This window comes from Empidonax traillii, unplaced genomic scaffold (genome assembly GCF_003031625.1).
Source record: "Empidonax traillii isolate 1590-97213 ecotype Southwest subspecies unplaced genomic scaffold, ASM303162v1 scaffold222:size850627, whole genome shotgun sequence".
NCBI classification, from domain to species: domain Eukaryota; kingdom Metazoa; phylum Chordata; class Aves; order Passeriformes; family Tyrannidae; genus Empidonax; species Empidonax traillii.
The window spans coordinates 542533-567798 of NW_020955415.1; the positions used below are offsets into that span (position 1 = coordinate 542533).

At 38.0% G+C, this 25266-nt stretch overlaps 1 protein-coding gene across 5 annotated transcripts in view; it reads right to left on the reverse strand.

The window, feature by feature from the left end:
- Positions 1-25266, reverse strand: part of UBE3D (ubiquitin protein ligase E3D) — an 81637-nt gene extending 56371 nt beyond the window's left edge. For 4 of the 5 annotated variants that reach the window (XM_027887794.1, XM_027887791.1, XM_027887790.1 and 1 more), the window contains exons 1-8: positions 25196-25266; positions 24617-24819; positions 22426-22516; positions 18576-18807; positions 14250-14319; positions 11718-11787; positions 10825-10933; positions 5581-5750 (exon numbers count right to left, since the gene is read on the reverse strand). In XM_027887794.1, the coding sequence (XP_027743595.1) occupies positions 5581-5750; positions 10825-10933; positions 11718-11787; positions 14250-14319; positions 18576-18807; positions 22426-22516; positions 24617-24819; positions 25196-25257 (1007 nt within the window). In that variant the 5' untranslated portion in view covers positions 25258-25266. Of the gene's footprint in view, positions 1-4616; positions 4757-5580; positions 5751-10824; positions 10934-11717; positions 11788-14249; positions 14320-18575; positions 18808-22425; positions 22517-24616; positions 24820-25195 lie in introns of those variants that run through there. The other variant, XM_027887793.1, reaches the window with a different exon arrangement.

Genomic DNA, 25266 nt, shown 5'->3' on the forward strand with positions numbered 1-25266 from the left:
TTCATGATACACAAGAAAAAAGGCAGGCTATCGGTCCCATTACTAACAAATGCTATGCAATTTGGGATTACAAGTCCGCTTTTTAAAAACCAATCAGAACCCTTCCTCCTCTGACTTCAACATTAAATTTCAAAAGATGAGCAAAAAATGGCAGCCTATGCAAAAATCTCAGTTGGAACGATAACATGAACAAAATTTTTGAGCAAAAATATCAGAACTTATTTGGTAGGCAAAGGGTTTATTCCAACATTTTCCTCTACTTCAGCTACTACTTCTAACACTATTTATAATTGGAGAGATTAGATACAAAAAAAATATGACAGCTCGAAAGAGCTGGAAAGATACATCAGACCTGTGCTTAGGAACAAGAATTAAGTTCCTAAGTAAATACCATAAAAGGATGCTGCACATGCAGGTCTAGTTTCAATAAACAGGAAACTCCGGATATTTCTGCTGAAAGTTACACTTAAAACTTACATACACCTTTTCCAAGAGGTGGGAGAAGATGTTACCAGTATTAAAGAGCAGTTTGTTGTCCAAGCTTTCAAAGTTCATGAGGTTTATAGCTTCCACATCTCTATGAAACCCTGAAAAGTACTTTTTCCCTTCCTGTCCCAAAACCCTAATTCGCATCAGACTGCATCTTTTAAAAATTTTTGCTTGACTTCTCAGTCATGTTTTTTAAGGTAACCTAGCCCCTCTGTGGTGTCAGTTCTCTTAACTCAATGCCAGGAAATAATTCAAGAAGGGAACAGGGAAAGTTATCTGAGACAAACCAGATCCTTCACCATCCTTTTACAATCACACCCACTCATTAATCATTCCAGATATACAGAATCAGCTTAAAGAGAGCACAAAACAGTGAAACATTGATCACTCAGTCAATTGACTCTTGATCTGTGTGCTTCCATGTGTTCTATAGGCAAGAGTCACTGAAACACTAGGAAAACATTTTATTTCAGACATACAAAAATCAGTGAAATCAGTGAAACGGTGACACAGTTTGATGTTTTTATGACAGGTGAATTACTCTAGAGTTATATACAGAATGAGAGCCAACCTTGGGACAAATAAACAACATCCAGGAATACATCAATAACAGCTTCATAAACAGCTCACTATATATGTACTCTAATCAAAGCACTGGGACTCAAAACTTCAAGGTTTTCAGCCACAAATTCAATTTTCAAGCTTATTCTCGTCCCTCTAAAGTTAATAAAATGAACAATTTCTGGAAGTCATTTTTCAACTCTCACATTATAAGCAGCAAATTCTTACACAGAAGAAGGCTTCTGCAAAAGCTGCAAACCATTCACAGAGACTCTAGATACATATGAGATATAAAAAGCTCTCAGTGACCTTTTGACAAAGCTTTGTCTAGCATGCTACTCTAAAGGGAAAAGTGCAATTTTCCTCTAACTGTACCTTCACATATATTTTCTGAGATCAAGTTATAGTTGAATTGCCATGTTATGGTATTTTCAATTTTCTTCATACATTTTTACAACATACTCACTTCAGCAGTATTTACCATCATCACTCCCACCAGCCAAGGCTGTCTGCATAATGTGTTATTTGCCAAGAACCTGTTACTTGAAAGGAAGACCTCTTCTGTCTGCACAGCAGATTTGTAGGTGGAGAAAAGGAGCCTTGCAGAGGGAAAAGTGGAGGGAACCAACCTAATCACATACACATGATCCATAAATACCTAAGTAACGATGGAGCAGAAAATGCACCAGGCATCCTTCTCTAATGGGACTCAACCACATTCATAAGACACTTTCTTCAGGTGTGATAAGAAGAAATTGACAGTGTGCAATTTCAACTAATTTGTTGTGAAAGGATTGTCATAAAGCTCCCCCAAGGGCTGAAACCCTAACTGTAGATGGACCTACGCAGAATTTGTGCTATCACACATAACACACACCTAAGTGCTTCCAGCCCTGCTGAACTGCTGGAGGAGTGATACAAATCACTACAACACTTAAAGGCTACCCTCAGGAAGATCGGAGGAATACAGGTCTGCAGGGAGAAATGCCAAGAACTGCACTATAAATAGCATGTCTGGATATACCTATATTTTAACTTCACAACTCCTTTAAAGCTACTGAACGTTCTTAAGCAACACAGTCTAACATATAGAGAATATACAGAACACAACTGTTGATTCGTTGCCCAAAAAATGGCACATGGAGAGAGGTTCCACATGACATGTTCTTAGTTTGTTCCTATCCCATATCTCAGTTGCCCTCCTAGAGACTGGAACAAGGGAGATGCTTCTTCCTTCCACAGACAACATGGAGCTGGGAAGGGCCATCATTGGCCACATGTTGGAAACAAATATGTCCATGGCCAAAACAGAAAAAGGTTCTGAACCAAATTAGGATATAATTTGGCAAAGGACATGTGCACAAACACAAAGATGAAGGCTGCTTATTAGACTGCAATCCACTGGAAAGGATCTGATGGTCAACACAGATCAACAAATTGAACATGAAATCAGCATGCTGTTGATGACACACAAAGGGTAATCACCTTTGTAGCAACACTCAGTCTAACTCTGACCACAGTTTTCTTACAGCAGGCTTCAGGATAGCCAACTCTATCTAAACAGCTATCACTTCAAACAACTCAGCAGCCAGTAATGAACCATGGACATTTATTCTACTCAAATGTTTGTTTCCTTTACATTGTTAACATTTAGAGTAATACTGAATGTAAGGTACAGTGACAGATGTGCCGGTGATTTACTGGAGGAAAGAGAGGACATGGAAGACACAATTTCTAGTTTAGGGGGGAAAAAAGCACTTCTGTATCTGAGGAAGAGAAATAAGCATTAAGTTAATTAAGAAGAATTCCAAAACTGTGCTCTGAATAAAGAAGGAATAAAATGAGTTTTGGAGTGAGATAATAAATTTCTTCTCACATCCCAGAAGTCTTGAAAAGAAAGACCACATATAAAAACTACAATGTTCCCCTCAAGAGACATATTCAAGTCAATCCCCAGGAATCTGAACCTCAGGCTTACTTCAGAAAAGGGTGCCTGAATGTGAATTCTTAGGCAATCCCAGTCAGACTCTCTTTAGCAGCAGCAGTTTGCTAAGGGAGACTTTCACAAATCCCGAGACCTCAACTGCTACCATGGAACCCATGTATTTCTCTCGGAGTAAGTTAGATTTATGCTTGTGTAAGTAGACTAAGTACAGATTTTGCTTCATTTCTTCACCCATGTTTTACAAATATGTGATTATGTTATTATATTTAGATATTACAAACAATACTTTTACTTCTAGTTTACCTTATCCTGTCTTAGGATGGCCCAGGTAACCAGCACGGACTCTGAAATGACCACACATAAAGAAGGTGCTTTCTTTTCCTCTCATTACACAGTTCAGATTCTGTCACTGAAGGAACTGGACAGGACCCGAGCGTACCCAGGGACTCACAGGAACTGAAGAGGCTCTCTGATGTGCAATAGGTTACCAGAGTGCATGCTTATCCCTTGTAGCTATTGGGGTCTGCTGGTGTCTACGTCACATGCAGACTTCCTGCTGACTACTTCCTACACAGAAGGTGTCCTTGCTTACTCCCCACCCATGGGGAGCAGGCCATGGGCTCTGAAACCTTTGCATTATTTCAAAGGCAGAAGCAAGCAGGGTAATATTATAATTATTATTGAAATGTGAGAATCTAAAATATTTGGAACTTGCACATTTTGTTCAGAATTCTTGAAATGATATTTGAGATCTAAATGCAAACACATTGCATTAAATATGTTGTACTGGTCTTGGTATTTTAATTTCCACTGTGTTTACATTCATGTTCAATACAGAAAAACTTCAGCCTTATTTCACAGATCCAAGTAGTACTTCCAGCCAACTGACAAATGAGTTAGTGGAAACACACTGAAGTGCTAATGTCTTTTTTACTGTACTTTACAAAGAAATATAAAAATGTGAAAACAATACTAAACTAACAGTTCCTTTAGTTTCTGAACCTTAAAAAGAATCCTCTGTTCTTTCTCTTACATTGTTGCATTTGTCTAGGGATTGGACAGGGAAAAATGTCAATTACTGTCAGAGAAGAATTAAAACCTCAGTTGTGCCTTATGCTCAGTGCAAAATCCCAAAGATAAATACAAAATAATCTTCAGAAAAAAGTGATTTGTAACAAGTCTGTCTGGGGAAAGAACTGAAAATAATCTCACACTAAAATTCTGCTGCTGAGAACTCCATTCAAGAAAAGCAATTGTGAATGTTAGGTAAATGACTAAGTAGATATGACTTTTATCACAATAACATGTCAGAGTAATTGAACGTGTGTTAAGGCAATTCAATCTTCTCAGTGATATAGAACTGAAACTTGAAAAGCAAAACTGTAAGTTACACTTCTGTAAGACTTAAGAGTGGTACGTGAAATATCTTTCATCTTATAGCAGGTTGCAATATCTCCCATTCTCAAAAGGAGCACTTTAGGTGATAATACTTTAGGATGTATTTTGGATCATTAAATAACATTTGGATGCCAGCTTCTAAAACTATTACATTAATAAAGCTATTTTTTCTCCCATGAATAACATTAACAATGTAGAATAACCTTTTCATTAAATATTAGAATTTTATATTTTTCCCCTATGTCAGTTTATTTCAGCTACTCAGCATTGGATCTGTTTGAAAAACAAAAAGGATGCACTTGGCAACACCCAGGATAAACACACTATGATGATTCACACATGCTTGCAAGGTGTATGTTTCTCCTACAAAAATATTTAAGTTATACACATCTTTGCTTGTCTGTGTGAGACATTTTAATTGTACTTCCACGAGGTCTTGAGCTATGAACTAGATGTGTATTGACTGAGTCTGGAGGGATTGTCTTCCAAATTCTAAATACATTCACACTTATTTAAATCTTTCGTCTAGTTTCCAAAAGGCTAAAGAAATAACAATGCCAAAACACTATTTAAGTGTGACTTACACAAAATCAATACTTTTTTCTCTATCACTGGAAAAACAAAAGCAGAAAACTATGCTAAAATCATACTCCATCACCTTTAAACAATGGAGCCATTGCTTAATCAATGTTCTCTTATCTTTGCTTTCCAACAGATAAAGGCTTTAACATGTTAGGTAGTGTATGTTTTTCATAATGTTGAATTCAAAGCTTCCTGAAATCAAATGTTTCCTTTATGAGGGCTCCGGTAGACTTGAACACATCCAAGTAAAACATTTATATAACACTGTACTCAACTACCTCCCTCACCTCTTCCCTTTCCTCTTCTCTCAGGGCCCTGCTTCTTTTTGAAATAATGTCACCACTGGGCTGAAAGCAAACTAAATTTAAACACTAATACCTAAGCTATCTACAAGTGCCGTTAGAAACAACATAACTCTTTGGTCTATATTTTAGTATCAGAGTGGAAAATTTAATAAACAGATTCTCTCTGGCCATAACAGAAACCAAATACTGCTCCTCTAGAGTTTTGCTTAAAAGAATACTTAAAAAAATGAACATCAAAAAAAATACTAATGCAAAGCAAATCAAATATCAGAACCCGAGTTCAGAGAAGGTTGTACTTACTCCTTATTTCTGCATTTTATGCATGGCTGGTAAAGGACTTTGACAGCATTCCAGGTCCCCAATGGTCCAGAGCTAGGCATGAAAATATCTCCAAACGGTGTAAGGACACTTAGAGAGGAGGAACTTCCTAAAGACTCCACCAGCAATGTGTCAGAATTTAAAAGCCATATCTATAAATGAAGAAATAATTTATTTTACTGTAGATTATATCAATTTCAACTTGTTACTTTACTCGGACTCTAAATCATCTGATACTAAAGCTACATTCTTACAAAGTTTCCAACAATGTATTAACAGACATAAATTGACATTTTATTATTCAGCACGGTCTACACAGCCTTTAGCGGAGAAAGAAGGATTAATACAATGAACTGATGCCTGATTTATCACAGTCACTCTCAAGATCATTTCTGTGAAGCTGCCTCTTTTAGTGACTTTAGCACATTTCCTTTGATAGTAATAAAACAGTCCCAAGTTATCTCCTTCAGTACCAGATGGGATTCTTTCTCCAATTTCTTTTTTTTTTTTTTTTTTTTTTTTTTTTTTTTTTTTTTTTTTTTTTTTTTTTTTTTTTTTTTTGGTGGAGGTGGTCAAGCATATGGTGTTGAGCAATTGAGCGCTAAAGACAGGGAACTGAAAGACTGCTCACTGGAAGTGCCAAAAATTGAGGATTTTTATAAGTGGTAGTCATGACTAGATGAAGTTATGACATGCAAGGAAGAAGACAGCAATTAACATGGTCTAAAAGGAACGCTGAGATTTACAAACAGCTGTAACAAACTCTAACTTGGAAAATAAATCTTTATGAAATTTCAAAATGGGACTGGTATTCTTCAGCACTATTTCCTCCCAGCAATTCAGGGGATATTCACTGGAGTGAGTTTTGAGAAATCTGAACTTTTTGCATCACATTAAGGATCTTATTTAATCTTTGTGTGATTGGGCATCAGTGTTCTCTGACTTAGAACCAGGGCTTTCATGCTAAACACTTGACAAAAAAAGTCAGGCTTTTCCTTTATTCACAGCCTGCAGCAGCGAAGTGATATGAGTTAACAATGGAAATCAATTTTTGCAAGTGCAGAGCCTGTATGAAATGTTTATATATGAAATATTTATCATAGAAAACAGGATTTATGCAGTGCTGCTCACCAGAGAGCAATCTTCTGCTCCTCATGATCTAATCAGCTTCAAGTAAAACAAGTTACATGATGTTAGGTAGCAGACACATGATATCCCCTGGTGGAGGGAAAAAGCCACCATTAACAGGACACATAGTATATGTTGTAATTGAATGTGACAGTCACAATTTATCAGAGCCCAAGGCTCAGAACATTACAGTGGAAGCTTCATGAAGAAGGAATGAGATATATTGATAAAGATATCTTGGGAGGGATGGGGGGAGGAGAATCACTTTAGCATATGCACATAAATGATGACAAGCAATTGCATTTGGCTTAGCAAGTGGCTGTTCATCAGTTTTGCTCTGGTAACTCAGTGTACACATTTATAGCCTAAAGTGCAAAATATACCTCATTAGCTGGGACCATTACACAAGGTGCTTTAAGCCAAGTGCTGAGGAGGTGCTCGAGACAATGGTGAAAAAGAGAAGTGCCCTATACACACAGGCCACTGTGAACACTTTTAGTTTTAACGAAACAGAATTTCTTCCTTTTGAAATTACTATCAACTCCCTGTGAAGGAGCTTCCTGGGATGCCTTTCAGAAGGGTGCTTCAAACTAGTCTAGGGAACAATGCAGCCAATAGCTGTCTACTCCTTTCAGAATCCTTCTGCAATTTGCCTTAGAGAAAGCAACCGAAGCATTTCATTTGCAACATGGTTCCATCTGACAAGCACTTCTCTCCACCACAAATGCTGACATGTGGCATCTGACAATCACATTCTACCACTTGATCAGAGCACGTCTTTGTCTCAACAGCAATGTAACAGGTCCGTATTAAAAATTTAGCACACAATACAGAGAAAGAAGATGAATCTTTGGGGGTGGAAAGACTCCTGGCCATGAGAAAATCAACTTCTGAACTACATTTACTGCTTTTGGCAGTATTTTCATTCTTTTCCTCATGCATGAATTAATTTTGATCTTGCCTTCGGTCTCAATGAACAACCACTCACTCAGACTCAGTGCGTTGACTCATAGTAGTTTATATGTTATTTCTGGCTAAGGCAGTTTTATATTTTGATCTGTGCTTTCTACTACATTACTCCCAATTGCAAGCTTTCCTTCCTTTCTACCACTTTGTACAGCACAGCTTGTGCAACCGACTTCCCTTCATATTAACTGCAGTAAGTAAAGAACCTTTACAGAAAGATAAATACATGAAGTCTAGAATTCATTCATAGTGCAATTAATGACCTTTTCTGAAATGACAGCATAAGAAGAAAGTATTTGGGGTTTTGTTGGTCTTTTTTTCATTGCTTTCTTTCACTTTTAATCACTTTGTCAATAGACCTCAAAGACATTCTTAGCTACGACAAATCTATCTCAGTTATACTTTGTGGTACTCAATCCAGGTGAAATACTACAATTTAGTGGACAATTAGGCATCAATTCAAACTTAAAATGGGTTAAAAAAAAGCCTTTATTTTTCCATGCTAGTTCTTTCATAGTTACTGTGCAGGCATTACTATTACTTTTATCATCACACAGGTCACTAACGCAAACATCTTTCATTGCAGCTACTTTGTCCTCACATTCAGACTCTTCAGGTAAAGATGTGGTTTCCACATATTTCACAAAGAGTAAAGGTCTCTAAGAGGACTGGGTAGCTAAGTCTCAAGAAGGTTCTCATTAACTCAGTTCTTGATCACTGCAACATCCACCCCTTCTCCAATCTTAACAAATGCAATCTTGTTTTGCACGTGCCCTTCAAGACATGGCCCAACAATCAGCTCTCTCCCATTTTGTTACACATTAAATTTCTCGGGATATCTTCCAACTCCCTCTCCAATCACTCCTGATATACAAGCTGCCTTACTTTCAAGGCACTTTACACTCCAAAAAAGGTTTTTCATTCAGTCCTGAAAGACTGGAGATAGTATTCACTCTACCACACACTTTTTGATTTTCATAGATGTATGTTTTTGGGTTTTATCAGGTTGATCCCATCCATTATATGAATTCCCTGTATCTATTCAGAAAGCTACTTATTTACTTCTTTCAAAGCTATACTTTTTTACAGTACAGAAAAAAAAGACATCTATTAAGATGCTGCTATGCTGACCAATAATGCACCATTTTGCTCAAGCTCTCCTATCTCACTGTCCATTTGCTGTCTTCCTCTTATTCTTAGCTTGTAAGTTATGCAAGGTAGGGAACACTTCAACAGTTGAGCAAAGAGAGGAGGCAAGTGATTCAACTTTTATAGAATGTGGAGAGGGCAGAGATACAATTAGGATAAATAAGGAAAACTTTATGCACCACTTTTTTTTTTTTCCTGAGACAAAGAGACTTATTTGTTGACATCCTTTAAAAAAACTCTAACATAAGTAGCATATACCTTGAATTACAGAATAACTTAAACAACAGAAACTCATATTATGATATCTGCAAATAAAATAACTGTTAATGTTAAGTGATACATACAGAGGAAACAAGGAAATCGAGTGCACATGATATTTGTGGTTTAAAAAAAAGTTAAACATACTCGTGAGAAACCTTAACTCTAATTATCACATACACACCCTAAGCTGTGTGCATTCATGTATGTAAGCACAAACACTGTGAGCTACAATCTTTGGCTCATTATCAAAACAAACAAGTGGGACAGCTGGTTCATGATGCATCAGTGATGAGACTCCTTGTGTAAGTTGGCTGTATACTCACAGCCTCAAGCACCTACTTTTTTACTGTTCAGCTGTTGACAATCTTTAATACAAACAGTGCTTGAATTATACTTGCGTCCACAAGGCCTGTGAGCCCTGAGACTTAACCCACAACTCCAGAACACCTGTTGATGTGTATACAGTTGCCAGAACCTAACTCCAGACGTGAGTAAGGGCTTTCTGATGTTAAACACAAAGAACACCCCCAAAAAAATAGTAACTAACTAATAAAAAGGAAGAGGTGCCAATTAGAAGCCAGCCCCTATCTAATTCAGCCTGCTCCTGTAATCAATACATCAGCAAAAATGAGACTTTGAGCTAAGAGTAATGGCAATCTACTAAACAAAGTGATTTTTCTGTTAGAAAATATCCAGTTTGCTCTATGTAAGCTACTAGACTTAAGCAGCAGAATTTTAGGTAACTTGGAAACACATAAGCTACAAAGGAAAAACAACAACTTTTAATGGCTCCTCAATTAGATAATACATAGTGACAATTACAGGTCTGCTCATGATACCTTAATTTTGCCATTACAAAAGAGGTATTTCTCAGTGGTTGTACAAATGTTATCTTTGCACTAAAATGTATTTAAAAGCAAGAGATACACACTTTCTTCAGCATCTGGGTGTTCAGAAATCACAGAACTCAGACAATGTATATATAAAACAATTTATGTAATCAGATTGTCTGCCTCAAGGAAGTGCATCTATAAGTTTATCCAGGACATGAATCTATAATCATGTATTTCTTTATCTTTGTGTCTATGAATTATTTGTATACACTGCAAAAATACAAATTCCATACCTATATTTAGTTCAGGAATAAAAGAAAATATCCTTAGTTATAACAGGTGTATAGTATTAAGATAATTCCTATCTATCTTAAAAGTTTGGGGAATCTAGCTGTCACTATTTAAATATCAAGCTTAACCAAGTTAGCAGCATAAGAACATTAAGTATAATAGGCAATTTTAGTTTTGTTTGCACTTCATTACTACTACATCAGTAGTCCCTGCTGGCTTAAGACAACACATATGAAAGATGCTATGCAATTTGATTCACTTCTGGTGATTTAAGATAAGAAGCACTGGAGCAAGAATATGAGATAAAAGTTAAAATTTAAACTTTCCATGTTTTCTAAATACAAACCAGTGTTACTTCTGGTGTGTTCATAGTACTTTCATTAATGTAACAACAAGAGAAAATTTCTACATGTACATCTACTTACATTAAAGAACTTGGAGATTTCTTGCTTGAACAGAACTCTTCAGAGCTACTTCAAGAATTTGAATTTGTTAATTTTCTTTAAACGTACAATAACAAACAGCACAAATAATAAATTTTAGGAGCTGGGATACACAGGTTAAACTTCTTCAGCAAGATGAAGGTTTAAAAACTTACCAGAATATAGGTTTTTCCATTATCCCCTTTTACAGTGAATCTAAACGTGCTTTTAGCAGAGGATAATTCCACAAGACACTGAGCAACCATGCTCTGCACAAATTGAGACCTGTTTAAGAATGAACCACATATTATATGTTTTCAGAACAGCTATATGGGCAAAGTCATTCATATCAATGCACTACAGATATTTGAGTATCTCCATACTGTCAATTTCACTACAGCCTACAATTTTTTATTTCCTGCAACAGGAATTTTTTAATAGACCAGCATTCTAAATTGCTCCACATCCTTTATTTGGGCCGACACCAAATGTCAAACGCTGAATAAAAGCCTTCCCTTTGCACATATGAACACAAAGTTCAGAACAATGCACATATTTCAAATATAACTTACATAAAGAAAGAACTGTGACTAATGCATAGTACATGATACAAGACAGATAGACCAGGTTCTGTTTCACCTTAGACTTAATTTCAAACTGAATTGCTTGAAATTTCAAAAATTTCCAGTTCCAATTCAATATTTCAAATTTTACTTAATTTAACTTTACATTATGTAACCTTCCATTTCCATAATTAGTCACCAGACATCATGCAAGCTTAAGTAGTTCAAAAAATAGGTATTTCATTTTGGTTTATCATCTGAATAGTGAGACACTGTGACAAATCATACACAATCTCTCTCCTGTGTCACACACCCACATGAGCAAACAGAACTGTATATAAGTGAATTCAAACTACATTACCTTTACAATGCTTAATTCTGGGGTGATTATGTAGAATTGCACTGTTAATTATATGCAATTATTCAAGAAACTATAAGATTAGAGCATTTCTAGCATCCTTTCTAAAGCATACACGTGAGCAAATTACCTGATTTTGTTTTGTTACCTTGGTATTGGGTTGAAACTTCCCTCAGCTGGCTGAATAATCACCTCGGTGGCATAATATTTAATGGTATCTAAAATGACAAAAACAATTTTGAAGTATAATAGAATAACCAACTTATTAAGATTAGACTATAAGTCAGCCTATCACTAAACTAATTAAACATTTGCTCAGTACTCCATTAAGAAGTGCAGCAGACGGTCAAATTCTGCTTTGGTTTGTAGGAGGTGAAGCAACCATAACAAAAAACCTACCCTGCCTGAAGAAAACTGTTCTGAGCTAATTACATGATCAGCAATTTCTCATTCATATTGATCTTTGTTAACGCTGGGAACAATCACCTTGAAACAAAGCAAGAGCTCAAGCCAAACCTGAAAGACGAATTGAAAGGACTTCCCTAAAGCACTGAGATCAGCATAGCTTACATAAGTATTTTAGTACCCTCTGCTGCTCAGTAATGCTGCAGTGAATCACAAGAGACAGTTTTAATAACAGCACACACAGGGGAATAATTTTCTTCTTTGCTCAAAGAACAGAATGGAACTTCTTTCCAAAAATCACACTTACTCAACACTAGCACTGCATACATTCTGAGTTTCAATGTAACTGCTCATCAAAAGCTTCACTAAGACAGCCTTTACCACTAAATGTAACCTTTCTGAGGACATAATTTAAACCCCATCAATAAAGTCAGGTCAAAGATGATCATACTGAAGATCTGGGTCTATGCTGCAAACACAGCCTGTGAGAGGGCCAGCAAAAGAGGTTAAGTATAGAGAGTAATAAATACATTCTACTAAGCCTTAGCATGTGAAGAGCTGGAAGATTCATCAGTTTCATAAATTTTAAGGGTGAAAGGGATCATCTCATCTGATCTCTGTCCACATATACCATTAAAACTGGATGAAAGTAAGCATTTCAGGAAAACACTTAATGTGTTTTAAAGACTCCAAAGGTTTTGTAATCCAACCCCTTCTCTAGATAAGTACTAGAGTTTTTAAATTATCTTTGCTGTTAGGAAATTATATTTTACCTCTAAGTTTAATTTAGTTTGCTCCACGCTCTGTTAATCCTTGGAGATGGGAGTAAAAGAAAGTTCAGTCCCTTTAGATCCTCATCCATTACCCTGACTAAGGAATTAGTGCTACTGCCACAAGGGTATTGGGAATTCAGGAGATGTTTGCTTGCAGAGAGAGAGAAGGTGTGATTTCCCAAGAAAAAAAATCATACGAGTGTCTGTGGGTAGAGTTGGGGAGAAATTCAAACCCAAATGTGGCCTCCACAGCTATACCACTCTAATCCTGCTTTATCTTCAAGGCGCTGATATCTACTCATGAGGAAGTACCAAACCATGACAGTCAAGTTTGCTCTCTAGTCCCTTCTCAGAGAGATGGTTCTGCCTTGACTTATACATTGCTGGTTAGTTTGTCTGTTCTTTGAACTCTACTTAAATTTCCTACAGTACCACAGAAACATGGTCAAAACAATGGATATATGCTATCTAACTTCAGTTATGTGCAGAGTCCACACTGAATCCATGCACATCTGTACAGTGTTTGCGTTTACCCATTTCCACCAATTATATCAATTACTGGATGCTAAAACCACCTCAAGGCTTAGATTAAGGCATCTATTACTCATGACTTTATTATTCATGCTCTTTTCCAAGCACTGCTTTCCCAAAGTCACATCCTGCTTTGGGGGCTTTCAAACATTGTACCTTAAATTTGGGTTTATTAAAGCCTGTGTTGTTCAGATCCCTGTACGGGACAATCAGAATGTTCTGCACAAAAAACCTTCTGTCTTGCATCACCTCATGACTTACTTCATAACCAGGCTTTACATTTTCTGAGAAGTTTTTATATTCACCAGATCTCTGAACTGAAAGAGGTTCACACTGACTGATGCAGTGGAGTAGAGGGAAAATGAAAGAATGAACCCTGCTACTAACAGTCTTATCATTGCTTCTCTCCTGTTAATAGCTGAATTTTAAAAACGACCAGATACTCATCTTTAGACTGCTTCTGGTAAACCCTGCTGATTCAGTATAATTACACTTCTAAAGCATCATCTCATCTTTAAATGAGACATAACCTGCTTCTTTGACAAGGCTTTCTTCCCACAAAACCAGGCTGACTGTTAGCAACTTCAGCTTCTAGCTGTGTGTTGATTAAGTTCTGAATTAGCTTCTCAATTATTCTGTAGAACTGACAGAAAAATAAAATCCCTCTAATTTCTCAAGGCTCCTTTTTTACTGAGATTCCTAATAAACTGGAATCAAGCACTGAATCTTCCAAAGCTTTGAAATTAGCCAAATATGCTGCAGAAACAAGGATGAGGAAAATCCCAGCTGAAAGTCACTTTCAAGATCTAACAGTGGAATAAACAACCTCATCTGTTCCAGAAGGAAATGGGAAGAACACACAGGAATCAGCCCTGCACCTTACTGATAAAACTACTTTCCTTCTGAGCTTTTAACCTCCAGTGCTTAATGGCTGATGCTGTCAAGTCTAGTTTCGTTTGTACATCTCATACCTGATGATATTGTTTCTCCCAGCATTGTCTTGCAGCGTTTACAAATTACTCTGGTAGTTTCCTTTGATTTCTGTAGGACAAAGAAATATCATTAAATGTCATTTGGATATTCTGAAAAAGGAATGCATAATTGTAACAATCTACAGAGTAGACAGTAAACTTTGTACTTCTTTCTGTTCTCTTTACGTTTGCATGCACACAGATTTGCCTTCATTACTTCAGCTTTCTATAGCTGGATTTGCTTGCAAGTTTCATACTAATTTTAAAATCTGGCAGTATATTCTGACCTCACAGCAAAATAATGCACATGAAATGAAGTACTCCATAATATAGTCATAAAATAGTATGATGCAAAGTGACTACCATTACCCAGTAAAAAGTTCTAACCACTGCGGACAGTTTTATAGGAGTGTAATACCAGTTCAGTGTTCAGCAGATAGCAGAAAATGTCCACAGATTGTTTTGAGTTACTAGAAAACAGCTGAAGAACACAACATAGCATGATATTCCAGAAAGATGCAGTGTATTCTGTTCTTGAGCAATATTTCTTCCTCAATTCAAGCAGAAACAAAAAAGGTATTGACAAAGAATAATTGTCAGAGGCGCAAAACAGTTTCCATACGTGGCAAGAAAACACGTGTAATGGAAGGAAGCACAGAAAACTGAGGGGTATCACTGAGATACATAAAATCACAAATGTTTAGGAAAAGCTGAACAGAAAAGAAACCCACATTTGCTCTCATAGCTCATGCTATGAAATTAGAGAATCACAGCATTCACTAGGTTGGAAAAGACCTCTTGAGACTATCGAGCCTTGTTTGCATCAAAGAAAAGGAAGGTATTTTGTCACACAATGCATAATGTAGTTTGGTTCTCACTATAGGAAAGTATTTTTCATAGTAAAAGTATACACAAGTTCAAAAAGTCTTCAAAAATTCAGAGGAAATGCTCATCAAGGTCTTATTAAAAACAAAAAATGTGGATAACAGTGTCTAGTTCAAGGAGTCTGTACAATCTCCAGAACATAACTCAATACTTGTCTTACTCTTATGTGTCCATTATTGCCCTTTGAAAAAAATCTCATCTTGGCACGATATCTGCCCTATAACGCTCCTGCTAATAACAGTGTTAATACTTAAATTCAGTATCAAACAAGTAAGTGTAACTCCTACTTTGATGCAAAGTCCAAAACTGTTTCTGTGTGGGTTTATTAACCTGGAGGTAGTCTAGTCTGAACGCAGTACATATATATAACACCCATGATGGTCACAAATGAGGAATCAAACTAAATGGCCCACGGAGAGCCCAAGAGCTGACTACGTTGGAACTACAGCCCCCTTGTTATGGAGATCAGAAAAAACATCAGGTTCACGTATATGCAGTTATCCCCTTTCCCAATTCCTACTTTACTACTCCTCTCAAACATACACAGTAAAATTATTTGCTTGATGTGAAAACCAAGGATAAGTTGACAAGGTTTTGTTAAAGCCAATATTTGAGACTGGTACAATTACTGCACAGTACAAGTATAGAATATATACAGTACTTCCTTGAAAGCTACAACTTGAGTATTTTTTTCTGACTACAGTTGCAGATGCTGGCTGAGAATTGTGCAGTACGGTACTAAAAAAAACCCACCACTACCTCACTGGATCATGCTTCAATGGAAAAAGCAACAGTTCTAGCTTCACTAATTAAATCAATATATCTATTTGACAACTTGCAGCTGCTGGCAATCTGCAGGTGGAGGTGGATCACAAGCCTAATATTTTCTGTTTCTATTCCTAAGGATCCCTGATATGGTGTCAGGGAAAAACAGTTTCCCCAAGAGATACTATTAGGATGCTGCAATACCATGTGACATTTAAAAACTATGTTACACTGAGAGACTAATAGATGTGAAAAATATGTTTGCAGTGGACGGATGCTGTCTTGGTCCCACTGGAGCCTGGAAAACATTGTTTAAGCATCTCTGGTACATTCCTGCTACTATTTTGGTCATAGTCAAACACTTCCCAAAGAACTGCAATGCAATTAAAAAAGAACTTTCATACTGGGGCAGGCTGCAAGAAAATTCTCTGAAATGAGAACATTTATGCTAATAGCAATCCATCTTGGCTGTAACTTTCTATTACTCATATAATGGAAGAATTTTCTGCTTCAGTATGAGGGTTTTTTCCTTATTAGTCCAGTTTCTGCTGGATCTTAAGAGTTTTGCTCATTTGCTTGGCAACTGAGCGATGCTGGAAATAAGCAAACACAGAAATGAGAACTCACTGCTAGTATGAAAGATGTAGAAAGAGGGATTTGACACAAACAAGCAACAAATTCTCAACTCTTTTTTTTTCAGCTTTAGAAAAGACATGGAAAAATCAGAATGTGTTATGGGTTCAGATGTGGCTGTCTTACATTCCCCGGACATAGTAAGGAAATTGAGTTTCTTTGACTGTTCCGTCTAGAGAAGGTAACCTGACATCCCACATTACAGCTCTTCATGTTAACATTTCTGAAGTGTTTAAGGAAGCAAACAGGAAAATTCATTACACTAAACCACTATAGTATGCCTTTGACATAAAACAGCCTCCTCCCTCATTTAAAAGTTCTTCTGTTATCCTGGTGTGACCCACATTTCTGTAACATCTTTGTTCCACATCCTTTTATTATATGTTTGTCTCAAAATCAATCCTTTGCTGCCAAACATTCTCTTTGATTGATGAAGAAGTGTGCAACATGAACTCCACGCACCCCGCCTCTTCCCATATTTGTTCCCATTGTTCTAAGATCTCTTTTAAGACTGCTGAAATGTGAAAATTCATTTTGGGGACCTCTGGCAAAAAAAACATTGTCCTCTTTGAAATTCTTAATTTTCTACTCCACCTCCTTCTTAAGGAAACTTAGAAGAAATAACTCCAATTGTCACAGAGTTAACCCAAATTAATCTGCTTCTCCCATGCTGATATCCTTTCAGGGTACCAGTCCTTATTTTCCCCTCCCCATATTCTGCTTTTCAAAGAACAATGGCGCAAGAAACAAAAGGGACCACAGCAGCAAGAGTTGGAGAAATGGGCTATAAGACAAAACTGTTCCCCAGGAATTGCACCAGCAACCATTGAATTGTGAGAATTTTACTGGGGGTAATACAAACCACTAATAAGCAGCAGCAGCAGCAAATGGAACTCAGAGTCTCTGGTGTTAGTTCTCAACAGATTAAATGTATCATGCTGGGAATCTGGATGTAGTAAATCATCAGTTGTTACAGACATAAATTGCCAAGGTAGCAATGGTTCCCATAACTGTAGAAGGATTTCAATAATTAGGTTTAATATTTGATATTGGGAGAAAATATGGCATCTTCAGGCCCAGCCTTTGTCAGCATAAAGGCAGACAAGCTTTACGGAAATGTACGCTTTGATGAACTACATTCCTGGATGTTCTTCTGGCAGAAGAAAGATTACTGCTTGAGATTTTATACAAGTGCTATACGTCCAGGATGAGTAAAGCACTGAATTTTCTTTCTTCATGGGTTTTATCCCAGAATTGAAACACCAGCATCCCTACAAATATTTTTTCCCTGGAAACAACAAATTTTGACATTTCTGAGCTAAATGATAGCCTTCTTCCTAGAGACTCAGCTGATGAATATATCCCATTCTGGAACACCTCAAAAACATTCACATAAAAAGCTATAATGTGACATGGCAGGCCCCCTCTCTAGACAGAACAGTCAAAGAAACTCAATTTCCTTACTGTGTTCTAAGAAGTAAGACAGCCACATCTGACTCCATAACACATTCTGATTTTTTCAAGTCTTTCTAAAGCAAAAAAAAAAAAAAAAAATTCCCACCTTTCCTTCATCATATTTATGGTTATGCATCCAGTCATAGTTTGAGAAGAAAAATAATTGTTATTCCAGTTTCCTCCTTATTCTTTGCTCCACTGGCCTTTGACAAACACCTAACCCATTACAGTTATTATCTTACTAAATTTCAATGTCCTTCTGCCTTTCACTTGGGATATTTTTGGGGGAAAACTTTTGGGTTTAGAACTACATAAATAAAAAGCTTCTAATTCAGTTTATAGGACAAAGTTCTTCTTGCATATCTAGGTCAATACAAAGACTGTGTTGGGAGACTTAGAAAACATAAAACATAGCTTAGAGTATTTTCTGGCTTCTGTACAACTGAATATTAAGAACTCACTATGACCTTCCAAACAGCTCTGTAATACACACAAGTTAAACCAGCCAGGAAACAAAAAAAAAATTACTTCACAAATAAAAAAGTCCAAACACATTCACTTGAGAATTATTTTAAGAAAATACTTTACCAAGTTGAGGTCACTCTGAGAAGCATGGTGTCCAGTCTCTGAGCAGCACATGGGAGATTCAGACACATGGGATTCATTCCCTGAATTCAACAGAAAAAACGTGTCTCCAAGAAAACAGTCATCATGCTGAGGGTGCAAAGTGCTTCTGGCAAAGGGGTTAGGGTGACAACACCACTCTTCAACTAAATCACTCCAGTTGTCACTCGGTAGAGGAAGAACTCTAAGAAATTTCCTAAGAGGGAACAAGAAACAAATATTTCAATATATTATAATTATTTTCTAAGACACTAAAAGAGAGCTTAGACTCCTTACAAAAAGGGGGAGGGGGGAAAAGTACGGCATTTTCTCAAAAGGAAATACTTGACTCTCTTTTCAGTCAAAGGCACTTTCTTTGGGTGAATTCAGAGAAAGCCATGGCTGAGTGCTTCCTGCCAAGTTTCTGATAAAACATTTCCCAGGAGTGAATCTCCAGTGATTATAAGGCAGAATTTGGTATATTCCTATCTTGAAATGAATCATATGTCAAAAAATAAAACAGTTCTACCCAGTCATGAAAAATACAGCAATGGGCATTTTGCAACTACACTTGTAAAGTTCTCTTGCACCAAATGTTGATATAAAACCTACAGAAAAAGACTCATGCCACAGCAAGATTCAGCATGTACTTTGAAGCCCTTCAGAGTCAGATACCAGACTTTGAAAAAGGTAAATCCTGACAAAAATACAACAATACATCTTCATTAAAAAAAACCAGAAACAAACAAAACAACAAACAAAGGATAATGCTCTCTGCCTAGTTTCCTTAAATGCTTTCCTTTTGTTCCCCTATTTATTCTGCTGTCTCCTGAAACCTTTACATAGAGTTTCTTGATTCTACTCCTTACTTTAAACTTGCAAATATGGCTCTGTTTTGTGGTACTGCTCTGCAAATAAAAATACAGCTGCTAAGCCAACAGTTAGACATCCTCTCTTTCTTGCAGTTCCCAAACTCATCTTTTCTGAGGATGTCAATTCTTCCCATTGTAGTTTCTTGTCCCTTTTGAATTGTTCAATCAGTGAATGTAAAATCTTTTATCAAAAAATCCTTCTTTCCAGATCGACAATACACTATAAACTGTGTTTGCCCCACCTGCAGATGAAAGTTGGAATGACTCATCCTCTGACCCAGCTTTACCGTAACAAAGATAACCTCTCAGCACTACCCATCTCTGTCTTCATTTTCTGTGCTTTTATGTATTGCCTGAGATATAACCCAATACTGCCAAGGTGAGACTTTAATTCTGGTATCAGCCTGATGACTCATTCTTCACCAGCCTTCACAATTAGTACCAATGCCTGGACTCACACTGTAAGTAAAACACTATTCATTGCTCTTTACATTAAAGAACAGATAGCTGGTATTGCTCACCAACATTTTTATATGTTACATACAGGAGAAGAAAAAGCCAGAGATTACCTTAAGCTGCATACTAAAGCTGTCCTGATTCATTACAACACCCTTTCTTTACTCTCACAGTCTAGAGCACCAGGATCTTCACTTCTTTTCCAACAAAAGCAGTTGCTCCAACCGGTAGGAATTTCCTAAACAGACTTTCTTAACTTAAGCTATACCAAAACCACAGCATTTCCATTACATTTTAGGCTTTCACCACTCATAGGTAGGAAGCCATATCCTGGATCACCAGAACTGGAAAAATGTAACACTAATGAAAATGTAGTTTTCTGGAAAAACAAACAAACAAAACCAACTTGAGGTTCACTGAGTGCTGACTAAATTGAGGCTGCTAAACATAGTGATAAAACCTAGCAGACAGGAGGACTTATCTCCCCCAGCTTGCTCCTAATAAAAACAGATTCTATTTGAAAATAGTCACCTAAGCTGCCTTCATGGTCAGAGCAACAAACAATTTTTAGGTTGGGAACTTTCCCCTGTCCAGCTGAGGAGGGGAGTAACAGAGCAGCTTTGATGGACACCTGGCATCCACCCACCTCAGACCTTTAAGAATTTCTTCATGACAGAAACGAAGCCATAAAGATTTACTTTACATATAAGCTATACTTAGCCCACCTGGAAGGAGAGAAAGAAAAATGAAAGCATCCCAAATTCTTTGCAGCTCTTACATTGTGGAAGAAAAAAAAAAAAATAATCACTTCCTCCAACGTAGATAACGTGGAAGTAATGGAGAAGAACCAGAGAACATCCCCCTAACCTCTGAAGAGCAACCAGATTCAAAGGAAACAAACTCAACCAGAGCATTTCAGAAAACGTAAAGTCAATTTTCTTTCACCAAGGAAGGTTTACTTACATTTAAACCATTCCTAATATATTTCTCTAATCCAACCTTTAAAATGATAGCTGCTTATGCAGTCTTTAACAGTAAAACATAAGTTTTAGAATAGGTTTGTGGCAGGTTCCGTTTTTTTTTTTCATTTTTAAGCTGAATTGCTCTTGCCTCCGCTGAAGACTACTGACATCTTCTTTGCATTAACTTCTTAGATACTGGAAGAGTCTTATGTCTTCTCCATAACTTAATCTAAACTAAATCCCATTTATTTCTATTCAATTTATTCTCAAAGATATAATTTTCTAGATCTCGGGTTTTTCTTATTACAGACCCTTTCCTGGTAATTCACACTTTAATAAGTTCTACTTCACACAGTCATGTAATTTCAATCCCTCCACCTGTGCTTCTACTTTCATACTTCAGTCTCCCCAAAGAGATGAACACATGAATTCTGCAGCTGAAAGTTCTGACTATGCTACTCTCTTCCTTTTGGAAATGCTGGGACAGAAGGTGTTGGATACACTGGCAGCTCCACTCTTCTACCCTTGTCTTAGCCTTTTTTTAATAGCAACATTCAAGGGGCTCAGAGGGTCCCTGCAAGAAGAAATGACAAGTAACGAGCCATGAACATGTCGGGTTTTTTTCCTTTCTCAAAAGTTCTGCTTGCATTATGTTATAGGATTCAGAACCAAAAGATTTAAACTCCATGCATATGAATTTGATGTGCTGAAATTCAGAAAAACATCCACTGAGAAATGAAAATATAAAAGTGCAGTATGTTTTGAAAGCAAATGCTACTGACTAGAAATTAGAATTTTCATTACTCCGTAAATGTGTCAAAATAAGTGTTATTACTAGATTTTCTGATGAGACATTTCAGAAGAGAAAGCCAAAAAATCCTCATTCAGTTACATTCAGGCTAGCCATAAGCCCATACATATGACAAGAAAGTAACAGGAGTTTACAGAATGTAACACATTTGTATTATCATTTTCAGTATTAGAAGTCACACAGATCACAAAAGGCTGTAAGCACATCTCTAACTCTTTTTATATATACAGCTGAAGTTGTCAAAATTGTTCATCAAAAGAGCCAGATAATGCAGCAGCTTTTTACTGAAATTCTCATTCACTTTTCAGACTTTGTAAAGAACAGAGCTAAGGCTAAGTCACACCTCTAAGACAGAGCTCCTGTGTTTTCCAAATTCAGCACCCCAGAACTGTGTGGAAGTAAGCTTTGTTAACAGACAGAGAGGAGCTGTGGCCAACATCCCCGTTCTGAGCAGCCACTCTATAATTACAGTACAGTGACTGAAGGAAATTTACAAGACACTGAGAAGAAGAGGATGCCTGAAGTGCAGAGGAAGAAAGAAAGGAAGAATTAAATGAATGGTCAAAAACTGCTTCAGGTAATTTTGCTTTCTGTCATTCATAGTGCTTCAAATGTGTTCTTGTCTATCATTGTCAAAATAAATAACCTTTAGGATTCTCTAAGTAGACAAAATAACGTGAATACGAATCACTATGGCATTTATTGCTATAAATACAAGCCACTGCAGTACTCACCGGTCTTTTACTATGATGTCACCACAGGACTGACAGTAAAAGATGTATTTCTTGTGGGGTTTCAGGCTTTCCCTCAAAGTAAAAGCCAAATCTATTAATAGAACCAAACATAAAAATCTTCAAAATTGTGTAAAATTTTCAGTCACTTGTACAGAAAAATCCTACCAAATACCTCAAACCAAGAAAGATAAATCTAACAAACAATGCAAGATGCTGACATTTTAAACACACCCTTAATTTATTTACCTGTAGAAACAAGTATTTAGATTGAGGAAAAGCTTGCCATCTCCACCTCATGCTCCAAATTGCTGAATAGGAACTGTATATGCGAACAATAATTTTCAAGGTGCAAATCCTCTCCACAGGGGGAGTTGAGATATAGATATCATTAGAGAGATTGTGTTAATCAAAATTCAATACCACTCTTTTGTAGTGATATTTCTGATACTCAGTGTCGCTGCAGTATGAGGATACACTCCAATACATAACACAAAATAGTCAGGACAGGGAGCAGAGGGAGGCACCAGTTTTAAATTTTCAGGTATATAAGAGGCCAGCCACTGTGGTACCACTCAAGGAAAAGATAGTGAGCAACGGCCTCTGCAGGCCAGCAGAGCAAGAACAGTCTCCCAAAAGCCTGCTCAGACAACTTTTCCAAATTAAAAAAGAAGCTATAAAAGCCTCCACGAATTATCCAACAATATTAAGCAGAAGAAAAGTGAGACTTTAAACCGAGCTCTATGTATGAATATGCTCTCCGTCGCCCACTTTCTCAAATACTGGCATTTGGTATTTAAAATTTAGGATTCAACTACAAGAGAAAAGTACTTTAAAAGGTTCCAGAATTTCATGTAAGAGACAACTAGTTTTGCATCATAATATAAAACTTTAAAGGCTAAGTAAGATTTTCCAATATATGCTTTGATTACCACACATTTTTCAGTAGTATGAATTCACAAGGTAAATTTTTAAAACTTCATCCCTGGTCTCCTCAAGAATGTCTCACACCAAATAATTTTAGTATAATCAAATTTTCAAACCATATGCATAATTGGAGATTAACGTACAGATGCAACCTCAGCACATCCTAAAATCAACAGAGCATTCCAATGTGTTTCTGGTGCTGAAATCATTACTGTATATCACACACTTTATTGGTAATTTCTACTTTAAAACCACAGAATGGCAATTTTGCGTTATTTAATATATCTTTATGTCACATCCTATGCCATGAATCTAAACATACTGAGCTTTGATGCCAGGACGAAAGCAAGTATCAGCTGTACTACCATGCTTTCTATTTATTGCAAAGACATCCTAGACTTGAATGAGCATCATGGAAGTAAAGAAGGTAACCTTGCAGATTTTACCTGTGACATTAATCTATGCAAACACTGGCTGTGAGAACAAAGAGCCCAAACACAGACCCACAATCCTTTATGATTAAAAGGTCAGAGACAGACAACCTTAGTCTGACAGCCAGGATGAATCAGATTATGGCATTTTTGTAGTGATAGGACAAGGAGTAATGGGTACAAATTGAAAGAGGGAAAATGTATGTTAGATATTAAGTAAGAATTCTTTACTGTGAGACACCCAGAAGAGGTTGCCCAGGATGGATGCCCCCTTCCTGGAAGTGTTCAAGGCCAGGTTGGATGAAGCCTTGAGCAACCTGGTCTAGTGAGAGGTGTCTCTGCCCATGGCAAGGGGAGGCTGGGACTAGATGATCTTTCAGATCTCTTCCAACCCCTTAACATTCTATGATTTTCAGCTACTAAACATGAAACAGGAGAAAAAGGAAACAATTTGGAAGTACTACGGGGAAGCGCAGGGGGAGGGAGTGAGAGCAGCTCTCAAAACTCCCACACTCCGCGTTTCCCTTTCGTTACGTCATTCTAATTGCACTCCAACATTTTAAAAGTAACAACTCCGTTAAAATTTCCTCAGTTCCTATTTACACCTTAATTTCAGAGCTAAGACAGCCTTCGAGAAACAGCAACAACACACACTCAATGCGAACCACCGGCTTCAGGTTGAGGGGGGGGGCTGACAAGCCGAGAGGGGAGTGTTGGGGGTATTTTGTCTATTGAATCTACACTTCAAAGCTCCTCAGCTGAAGCCGCGGTGTCTCACAACCCCTCTCCCACATTTTTGAGGGCCGGCCCCAGCCGTGCCCCTGCCCCGCCCTCACCGGCGGGGGGCGGCGGGCGGCGCATGCGCACGCGCAGGTGCAGCCCGTCCCCGGGGAGGCGGTGCAGCCCACGGCACGAGGACGGCGCCAGGCTGACCCCTGGCGGCAGCGCCGCCGCAGCGCAGCTCCCGCCGCTCCGCGCTTCCAGGGAATCCGCCGACAGCGACACCTCCACCGGCGCGCCTGCATCCTCCGCCGCCGCGCTGGAGAGGAAAAGGAACGGCTTGTGCCTCGGGAAGGGGCCATCAGGCCGAGCTGCTGCTTGAGACAGGCCGGCCTACAGCTCTCCCGCGGCAAGAGTCGCGCCCCGGAACCCACGCGGTGAACCGGGGGCGACCGAGTGGAATAAATCGCCGTTCTCAGGAAGCATTTATTTGCACACTAGCCTGGACTGTGCCGAGCCGCACAGGCAGACGAGAGCGGGGGGAGGCGCCCCATGGTACACAACCCGTTCCCCCCCGTTCAAGGCTCAGGATGCCAAAAGCCAAGCCCGCCGCCCCCGCGCCGCGCCCCCGCGCCGCGCCCCCGCCTGCCCCGCACGGCCCGAGCAGCGACGGGCGGGCAGCGTCCCCGCACTACCGGATAACCAGCAACGCGCTCTGCGTCCCCCGCCTGATCTCCATCAGGAACCCTCCCTCCATGCCGGCACC